Source organism: Anguilla rostrata, chromosome 16 (genome assembly GCF_018555375.3).
Source record: "Anguilla rostrata isolate EN2019 chromosome 16, ASM1855537v3, whole genome shotgun sequence".
NCBI classification, from domain to species: Eukaryota; Metazoa; Chordata; class Actinopteri; order Anguilliformes; family Anguillidae; genus Anguilla; species Anguilla rostrata.
This window is the reverse complement of record NC_057948.1, coordinates 18,855,332-18,864,664: the sequence shown is the minus strand read 5'-3', so window position 1 is coordinate 18,864,664 and position 9,333 is coordinate 18,855,332. Positions and strand designations below refer to the sequence as shown.

Sequence of the window (9,333 nt, the reverse complement as noted above, 5' to 3'; positions counted from 1 at the left end):
ACTTCCGTTTTTTTCTTTCTCTTTCCTGGCCAATCATCCTTTCACTCCCCGCTGGCGATTCCTTTGATAAAAGAGCGCGAGTCGAGCACGGTGAGTGGACACCTGCGTGTGACGCGCTGTGGCTGTGTGTGTGTGTGGCTGTGGCTGTGTGTGTGTGATGCATCGAGGCTGTGTGTGTGTGACACGTCGAGGCTCTATGTGTGTGACGTGTCGCGGCTCTGTGTGTGGCTGTGGCCAGCTCTGTGCGCTGGTCAGAGCTCATGCCTGAGAGTAGAACACACACACAACCTGTACTCCTTAAGCCCTTCTGAATGAAAATGATAAATTGGGACTGAAGTCTGTAAAATGAGCCCTTGCCATGTAACCCGTGTGGAAAATGACTGGAATCACAGGCTGCGGATTAGAGGCTCTGTAATTTCATCACAATTAAAAAAGACTTTGACTCTCCATCTTAAAGGGTTTATCCCTCCCACAGTCTCCCCCTCTTTCTCCCTCTCCCCCCTTTATCTTTCTGCTCCCTCCTCCTCGCTCTCTCTCTCTCTGTCTCATTCTCTCCATTTCTTTCTCTCCATCTCTCCTGTTTCCAGTAAATATTTATGAATACAAATGCAGAATTGTTGTCTTTGTTGCATCCCCTGGCCTTGTAAGCCATTTATTAGAGTGGCTTAAATCTTCCTGATAGATTGTGATGGGGCCGTAAGATTGGGTTTCATTTGAATGGGCCCCATGAATGGGTGCAGTCATGTCTGAAGAAAAGCAAGCCCTGCGCTGATTAGCGGGGCCGCCCCGCCCCCCGCCCCCGCCGGGTCATCGGATAGCGGCCGCGGCCACTTTGGTTATTGAGTCACGTTAAGCATGCCTTTAAAGGTCAGGCGGCACAGCCGGCCCCGCCCCTCACCGCTTCAGCAGGCCATCCATCTCTATTTGTTCGGCGGGGGGGGAGGGCGAGTGGGGGTGAGGAGGGGGTGGGCGGGGGGAAGTGGTGCAAATTCCTGTCCACAATGGCAGCATTGATGTGCGTATGAGCGAGCTGGGAGAGCAGCTTTAAGAGTCAGGAAGACTCCGGGCCCTTTGTGTCCCGTCCAAGAACGCGGCGGCGTCTGGAGGGGCTTCCGCCAGGCCCGAGCGCTCCCCGGCCGCGTCCCCTTTGTGTTTTTGGGGGACGGGCCTGCGCGCCCGTTTCCCCCGGCCAGAGGCGGACAGAAAGGGAGCTGTCAGACTGGCGCTGGTGCTGATCGGCCGCTCTGAGCGCCAGCCTGCCCGAGCATGCCCAGAATCTGCCAGCGCCACCTCCCCGCGGCCCCCGTGCGGAGGCTACAGTGGGACAGCTGAGGTTGGCGCGCCGCCCGGACCGGGACACACTGAGCGCGCTCAGTTGGGCGCCTGACGCGGCGGCGGACGGCTCGCCCGGTCCCGCTGCCTCCAGAGAGAGAGCGGCCCAGCCTGTGCTTTCGCACTGTCCCGGGACGGCGGCCCCAAACAGACCCCTTTCAGCTGCTTAACTTCCAGTGAGAGGGCTTCAGTTTCCTTTCTGGTTTGGCTTCTTCCCGTGATGGGAGATGGGTTGGCCTGTGACGCCTAGGTTGCGGTGGGCGTGCTCAGTGCCAGCGCGGTCGGGAGGGGTGCCAAGCGTGCCGCCATGGCCTTTCGGATCACTAGCCCTGCTGTTGTCCGTCTCTGTTGCCATGACCACCCATGGATGCGTTTACTCAGGGCGTTTCATCCCCGTGTGTCCAAACCATAAATATGGGAAAAATACTCTGAGTCAAAACCACAATAAACTGACCTAGGCTGGGGAGTGCACGCCTGTCCTGGTGCTGGAAAACAAGTTGTTCTGTTTATATTTGGCTTGTGCACCTTGAGCAAGCCTCACAGGAGAGAGAGCTGTGTTTAGTGTTGCTGTGACGCGCTGCATCCACGGACACCTTATTCTGTAACTGCACACGCCTCCCGCCCACTCCCTCCCCGCAGTCTCCACTGTGTGTGTGGCTCGTAGCGGGCGGTTGCTAATTCAGTGCTGTCTGTGGTGTGTGCGCGTGTGTGTGTGTGTGTGTGTGTGTGTGTGTGTGTGTGTGTGTGTGTGTTTCGCTCCTCCAGAATAACTCGGTGTCCCCGCCGGACAGCCTGCGCGCGGGCAGTGAGAAGCACCGCGGCTCCTCTGACTACAGCCTGGACTCCAAGAAGCGCAAGCTGGAGGAGAAGGACAGCATGAGCCGATACGTGAGTGACCCCCCCTCCCCCCCTCTGCCCGCTCGCGGTCACCACGAACACCACCGATGCGGTCCCCAGGCTGGCTGTAACTCTCTGCTTTACTCTACAGGACAGCGACGGGGACAAGAGCGATGACCTGGTGGTGGACGTGTCCAATGAGGTAAGTGTGAGAGTGCCTGTCCTTGCGCTGCATGCAGGGCTGAATGGTGTGGAGCACTCTGGACTGAAGGCAGATTTGAGCGGAAGGGCCGGATTCCTGTGCTGTGAGGTCAGGGGTTCCATCTTGACCAGGGCTTAAATGGCTGAGTGTGTGTGCTTCGGGGAAGCACGCTGTGTGACGCTGACTGTGGTAAATCTTTGGGTAACTTTGGCCTCAGATGACTGGGGCTGTCTGATTGGTCACACCAGATGGAAGCCTCTTATTGAGGGAGCGATTGTGTGTGTGTGTGTCTGTCTGTCTGTGTGTGTGTGTGTGATGTGTGCATTTGTGTTTGTGCGTGCATATGAATGAACCCCCTTTCCTCTGGTCTGCCGTACAGGATCCCGCCACCCCGCGCGTCAGCCCCGCCCACTCCCCGCCAGAGAACGGCCTGGACAAGTCCCGCCCCCAACAGAAGAAAGACGCCCCCAACAGCCCCGCCTCCGTGGCCTCCTCCGGCAGCACCCCCTCCTCCAAGACCAAGGAGCACGTCCATGTACGCGCTACAGCGGGGGTGGGAGCTCGCTGCCCAGGGCCTTTGTGGAGGGGAGGGGAGGGGGGGAGTGTGAGCGTGCGTGCGTGTGTGAGTGTGTGTGTGTGTGTGTATGTGAGTGTGTGTGTCTGTGGGTGTGTGTGTGTGTGTGTGTGGTGGTGCGAGTGTGTGTGTGTGTGTAGGTGCTGTGTCTGTGTCGTGTTGTGTCGTGTGTGTGTGTGTGTGTGTGTGTGTGTGTGTGTGTGTGTGTTGGGGTGAGTGTGTGTGTGTGTGTGTGTGTGAGGTGTGCTGTGTGTGTGTGTGTCGTGCGTGTGTGTGTGTGTGTGTGAGCGTGTGTCGTGTGTGTGTGTGTCGTGGTGTGGTGTGTGTGTGTGTGTGTGTGTGTGATGTGTGTGTGTCTGTGAGTGTGTGTGTGAGTGTGTGAGTGTGTGCGTGCATGCGTGCGTGTGTGTGTGTGTGAGAGTGTGCGTGTGTGTGAGTGCGTGCGTGTGTGGGTCGTGCGTGTGTGTGAGTGCGTGCGTGTGTGTGAGTGCGTGCGTGTGTGTGAGTGCGTGCGTGCGTGCGTGTGTGTGTGTCTGTGTGTGTGTCGTGCGTGCGTGGTGTGAGTGCGTGTGTGTGTGTGTGTGTGTCCGTGCGTGTGCGTGTGTGTGAGTGTGTGATGGCGGCTTTGCGCTGAGCGCAGGAGGGGGATGTGCGCATTAAGAGCAGCCGCTGACCCGCTCCTTCAATCTTTTTTATGGCTCAGAAATAAATGTCAATTGGTTTCCCGGGCCCTGCTGTAAATAAATGAGTGTGTGTCAGGGATATTGCTGTTCGCTCCTATAGCAGGATCAGTCACATCCTCCCGGCTAATATATCACTGTGCTTTACTAGTCAGGGCTTTTGGCTTGGGGAGAGATTAAAGTGAAATGGGGGATAAAAAAGGGCCACCATCTTCCTTGTAGCTGTGATGGGTTTTGGTATAAATAGAGGTTTATAGCTCCACAGCAATAATGAGCTGTCAGAATTAGATTGGATTACGTTGAGCTTGCACTCAAATTGTCACTCTGGATTTAGGCTTTTCCTCTTATTTTGGTTTTTTGACCTTTCTCCCCCCCCCCCTCATCTCTTACAGAATGACAAGTCCACCACGCCGGGGCTGAAGTCCAACACCCCCACCCCACGCAACGATGCCCCCACCCCAGGCACCAGCACCACCCCGGGACTCCGACCCATCGTGGGCAAGCCCCCCGGCATGGAGGCATTAGGTATATACACACCTATACACACACAACACACACATTCACCTATACACACCTATACACACACAACACATTCACACACACCAAACATCACAACACACACACATTTCACTTATCAACACAACATCGTTCACAACACTGCAAAAACTTAAACGACTACACTTATAACTATGCACACAACAATGTGAAGCCTATATGAAAAAATATCATGGATTTCACTATTTATACTAATGGTTGAACAGCCTGCAAAAATATAAATGAACTAATTAAATTTTGTGCTTATGTAGTCCTGTAGAATTCATGGTATCCGTTCTTAACATGCACATCATACACACAACAAACTCATGTATGTACTGCAGGCTACGCACCATGCCCACGCTAAGTCCAGATGTGTACACACAACACACTCTTCAGTCTGCAGCTACACACCCTCCCCGCGACGCAGTTCCACACCCTCCTCGTGCTCGGGAGCACCTCGCCGGTGGGCGCCCTCTCGAAGCCCGCCTCGGGCCGCCCATCGCGGGCTCCTACGCCACCCCCTTCGCCATGATGGGCACCGAAATGCGCCTCGACCAGCCCTGGGTGACGCCTGCCTCCACTCTCCCCCAGATGGCCTCGCTGCGCCCTCCTCGAGGAGCCCTTGTGAGCCCCTCTCCTCCCTCTCTCGCTCTCTCTCTCTCCCTCTCTCTCTGTCCATCTTGCTCTCCCTCCCTGTCTCTTCTGTTCTCCCTCTGTTTGTCTGTGTTAAACGGGCTGTTCCGGCTGTCCACTTTGCCGCCACTTCCTTTTCATTTAGAAACTTTCCCAGCTGTGCATTTCTGCCCAGTTGAGATTTTACAGTGAAGTGTGAACCTAAGGAATCAGAACAAATGAGGGCATTTAGGGAGAGATATAGCACCGCGCGTGAGCCTGGCTCCTGAGCGAGCTCAGCTCTGACGCCTGAGCGCGGACCCACTGCTCCCTCAGGGTGCGGGCGCGTGACACATGATTACAGGTAGTATCGTTTGTAATTTGACAGCGTCTAATTTCGGCTGTAATTGATGTTTGTCACAGCTGTGCGATAGCAGTGCAGTGGATTCTGCGTAATTGTGTATGGGGTAATTGCACGCTGCGCTGTGTTGCATCGCGGACTGGGCGCGCTCAGTGACTCACTGTTCGCGTGTTGCAGGCCGGGTTCGATCCCCACCCACACATGAGAGCGCCCGGCCTTCCCGCCAGCCTGACCTCCATCTCGGGCGGAAAACCGTAAGTCCCCCCGCCCTTAAAGAGTCCTGACCCCAGCCTTGCATCTGCGCTGTAGAAGGTGGAAACAGGAGAGACTGTGAATGACAGTGTCGTTTGGTTTGCTGTGATTGGTTCATCTCTGTTGGCTCCTCCCCGCAGGGCGTACTCCTTCCACGTGAGCGCTGACGGACAGATGCAGCCGGTGCCCTTTCCTCCGGACGCCCTGATTGGCCCGGGCATCCCCCGCCACGCCCGCCAGATCAACACGCTGAGCCACGGCGAGGTGGTGTGCGCCGTCACCATCAGCAACCCCACCCGCCACGTCTACACCGGCGGCAAGGGCTGCGTCAAGATCTGGGACATCAGCCAGCCCGGCAGCAAGAGCCCCGTGTCCCAGCTGGACTGCCTGGTACGGCCCGCAGCGCGACCGCAACGCAAACTCACGCGACCGCAACGCAAACTCACATGACCGTAATGCAAACTCACATGACCGTAATGCAAACTCACGCGACCGTAATATGAACTCAGGCAATCTAACACAAACTCACATGACCGTAGTATGAACTCGCATGACTGTAACATGACCGTAAAGTGAATTGCATTGCATCAGACCACACCACACCACACCATACTCTTAAAGCAGTCAACACCCTGTCGCACCATGGTCGTGGCACCCAGGCTGACCGCTCCAGCGCTACTTTTCAGCAGAAATCATCTGTAGGCTTCTCACAGTGTGAAACTCGGTCCTCTGTTTTTATAGAGAGATGTGGGATTGTGATTAGTTGTCTGAGGTCTTAATGAGGGTAATTCTCTGCGCTCGTTCCTTTAAGTCCCGGCGCTGTTGATCTGTTTGAGCGGTTTGAAGGCAGTGTGCAGTCCCTGCAGTGCCCTGCCGTTGGGCAGGGCGTGAGCAGGCGCCTCTCTGGCCTCTCTGTAAAAGACCCTCCCCCCTCTCTCCGCGGCGCAGAACCGGGATAACTACATCCGCTCCTGCAAGCTGCTGCCGGACGGGCGCACGCTGATCGTGGGCGGCGAGGCCAGCACGCTGACCATCTGGGACCTGGCCTCCCAGACGCCGCGCATCAAGGCCGAGCTCACGTCCTCCGCCCCCGCCTGCTACGCCCTGGCCATCAGCCCCGACGCCAAGGTCTGCTTCTCCTGCTGCAGCGACGGCAACATCGCCGTCTGGGACCTGCACAACCAGACGCTGGTCAGGTGGGTGGAGCCGCGTCCGGGAGGGGGAGGGGCTTTGGAACAGAGGGAGTGGCGTCGCTCAGGGTTTGCGGTTGACTGGTCGGTAACCCCGCCTCCCCCCCCGGCACGTTTGCAGGCAGTTCCAGGGGCACACGGACGGCGCCAGCTGCATCGACATCTCCCACGACGGCACCAAGCTGTGGACCGGGGGCCTGGACAACACGGTGCGGTCCTGGGACCTGCGGGAGGGCCGGCAGCTGCAGCAGCACGACTTCACCTCCCAGGTGCGCCGCCGTCGCCCCGCCCTGCCCTGCCCTGTCCTGCCCTGTCCTACCCTGCCCTGCCCTGCCCTGCCCTGCCCCGCCCTGCCCTGTCCTACCCCGCCCTGCCCTGTCCTGCCCTGTCCTACCCCGCCCTGCCCTGTCCTGCCCTGTCCTGCCCTGTCCTGCCCTGTCCTGCCCTGTCCTACCTCGTTCTACCTCGTCCCGCTCTGTCCTACCCTGTCCTGCCCTGTCCTACCTCGTCCTAACCTGTCCCGCCCTGTCCTACCCCTTCCAGCCCTGTCCTGCCCTTCCTGCCCCGCCCCGCCCCGTCCTGTCCTGTCCTGCCCTGCCCTGTCCTACCCCCACCCCTACCCAGCCTAGCCCAGCTCAGTCTAGCCACCCCAAGCCTGTCCTTGTCCTTTTGACTTGGCGTATGCATAATCTCAGAAAACAGGAAATGTGATCTGCCAGTGTTCAAACGACAGGAAGCGCGATCACCAGTATTCAAATGACCTCAGCCGTAATCTCACACCACTGAAGAGCATGTTCCGGCTGTGACTCTGCGCTCGCGCTGCCATGATGTGACCTGCTGCAGCGTTGCCCTGGCGACGTGCGGCCCTGCGATGGCAGCGTGTGTCACAGGCGTTCAGCAGCGCGCGGTGGACAGGGCGGTAATTCTGTGCCGTGCGGTGCCCTCTGCAGATCTTCTCCCTGGGCTACTGTCCGACGGGCGAGTGGCTGGCCGTGGGCATGGAGAGCAGCAACGTGGAGGTCCTGCACCACACCAAGCCCGACAAGTACCAGCTGCACCTGCACGAGAGCTGCGTGCTCTCCCTCAAGTTTGCCTACTGCGGTGAGGCCGCCCCGCACACTCCACACCACCCTCACCCCTTTATTCACACAGCTATGGTGTAAAACGCAGGGAGATTAGCAGCATGTGTGTGTGTGCCTGCCCTGCAGAGCCTCTGTTTTGAAGCCAGATTGATCGTAGAGTAGCGGCGCTGGCAGCAGCTGGCTGTGTTATTCAGGGGGACTCAGGCTGTTAGGCTGGCTTCTGCAGGGCTCTGACTGTGCCCTGGTTCTCTGTGCAGGTAAATGGTTTGTGAGCACTGGAAAGGACAACCTGCTCAACGCCTGGAGGACTCCGTACGGCGCCAGCATTTTCCAGGTATGGCGATCGGCGGTGGGGCGCCCGGGGCGGGAGGGGGTTAGCGGGCCGCGCGCGGCGGCCATGCCGGACGGGGAGCCGCGTGCTCCTGAATAAATAACGCTTACCTGAGCTGGCGGGAGGAGTGTCTATGGCGCAGAGCGCTAACCTTACAGAAACCCGAACCGTGCGGCCCGACGCGACGCATCGCCTCCCCGCCCTGTCCTCAGCGCTCCCCACCACCCCCCCCCCCGCGGCCGTCCGCTAGCTCACCCGCTCAACTGCCACTAGCCTGCTCACTCACTCACCCCCCCAGCACTGCAAGTAGACCCGCCCCACTCACCCCCCAGGCCTCAAACCCTCACTGCTGTTTGTGTCTCTCCTTCCTCTGCAGTCAAAGGAGTCCTCGTCCGTCTTGAGCTGCGACATCTCTGCAGATGACAAGTACATCGTCACGGGCTCCGGGGACAAGAAGGCCACAGTGTATGAAGTCATCTACTAGACCTGCAGGCTGCCGTCCACAAAACAGCAGGCCTGAGCCGGGGGGAATGCTGGCTCCTCCTCCTTTTCCTCCTCCTCCTTGACTGACCCCTCCTCCAGACTCCCAGGATGTGGACTGCACACTGCGAGAGGGGCGGAGCCCATCTCAGCCCCCCTCACCCCCCCCCCCGCCCCCCCACTGCGGAACCCCCGCTCATTCGGCTAACACTTCCTGACTGAGCACAGTTCTTACGGCACTAGAGAAGTAAATATTGTCTCAGCTTTTCTCCTCTTTGTTCTGTTCCTGGGATCATGGTGTTTTTTTGTGTTTTTACACAATGAGAACGTTCCGTAACTGAACATGAAGCGGCGCTTCATTTTTAACCTGGCTCGTTCGCTGGAAGTCTTGTGAAAAGTGTAAATACTGGAGTAATAAAGGCGTTTTATAAATATATCTATTTTTTTCTGTGTCCTGGTACACTTGTGATTGTTTTTTTTTTCTTTATCTTCTCTGCTACGTAACTCTGGGGATGTAAAGTAGAATAGGGCTTTTTTTTTTTTTTTTTTAAGAAAAGGATCTTTTATTTCAGCTTTTTACAATTTCCAGGGTAAATTCACCCGAAAATTGAATTTAAAAACATTTTTCCCAGGAGAAGTATTTTTGAGCCAGTTGTGGAGCTGTTTGGACTCTGTTCTGGGATGTGCTGTGGATGTGAGCCCCGGAGGGCGTGGCCTGGCTGCGTCAGGGTTGGGGGCGGGGCTCGGGAGGCCAGAGCTCTGGAGCTGTGTGGCACCTTGCTGTTGGATTGAAATGACATTGTGTACTTTGGGTAAAATAGCTGTACCGTGTATGTGTACCCTGCCCCGTGTCCTGTTTCCTG

At 57.3% G+C, this 9,333-nt stretch overlaps 1 protein-coding gene across 1 annotated transcript in view; it reads left to right on the top strand.

Moving 5' to 3' along the window:
* Positions 1-8,906, top strand: part of tle3a (TLE family member 3, transcriptional corepressor a) — a 26,210-nt gene extending 17,304 nt beyond the window's left edge. The window contains exons 9-21 of the mRNA XM_064313791.1: positions 74-90; positions 2,098-2,220; positions 2,321-2,371; positions 2,751-2,906; positions 4,018-4,150; positions 4,644-4,786; positions 5,298-5,389; positions 5,528-5,777; positions 6,336-6,583; positions 6,699-6,846; positions 7,528-7,678; positions 7,917-7,993; positions 8,367-8,906. Coding sequence (XP_064169861.1) covers positions 74-90; positions 2,098-2,220; positions 2,321-2,371; positions 2,751-2,906; positions 4,018-4,150; positions 4,644-4,786; positions 5,298-5,389; positions 5,528-5,777; positions 6,336-6,583; positions 6,699-6,846; positions 7,528-7,678; positions 7,917-7,993; positions 8,367-8,474 — 1,697 coding nt within the window. The 3' untranslated portion in view covers positions 8,475-8,906. The remainder of the gene's footprint in view (positions 1-73; positions 91-2,097; positions 2,221-2,320; positions 2,372-2,750; positions 2,907-4,017; positions 4,151-4,643; positions 4,787-5,297; positions 5,390-5,527; positions 5,778-6,335; positions 6,584-6,698; positions 6,847-7,527; positions 7,679-7,916; positions 7,994-8,366) is intronic.
* The last annotated feature ends 427 nt before the right edge of the window (positions 8,907-9,333 follow it).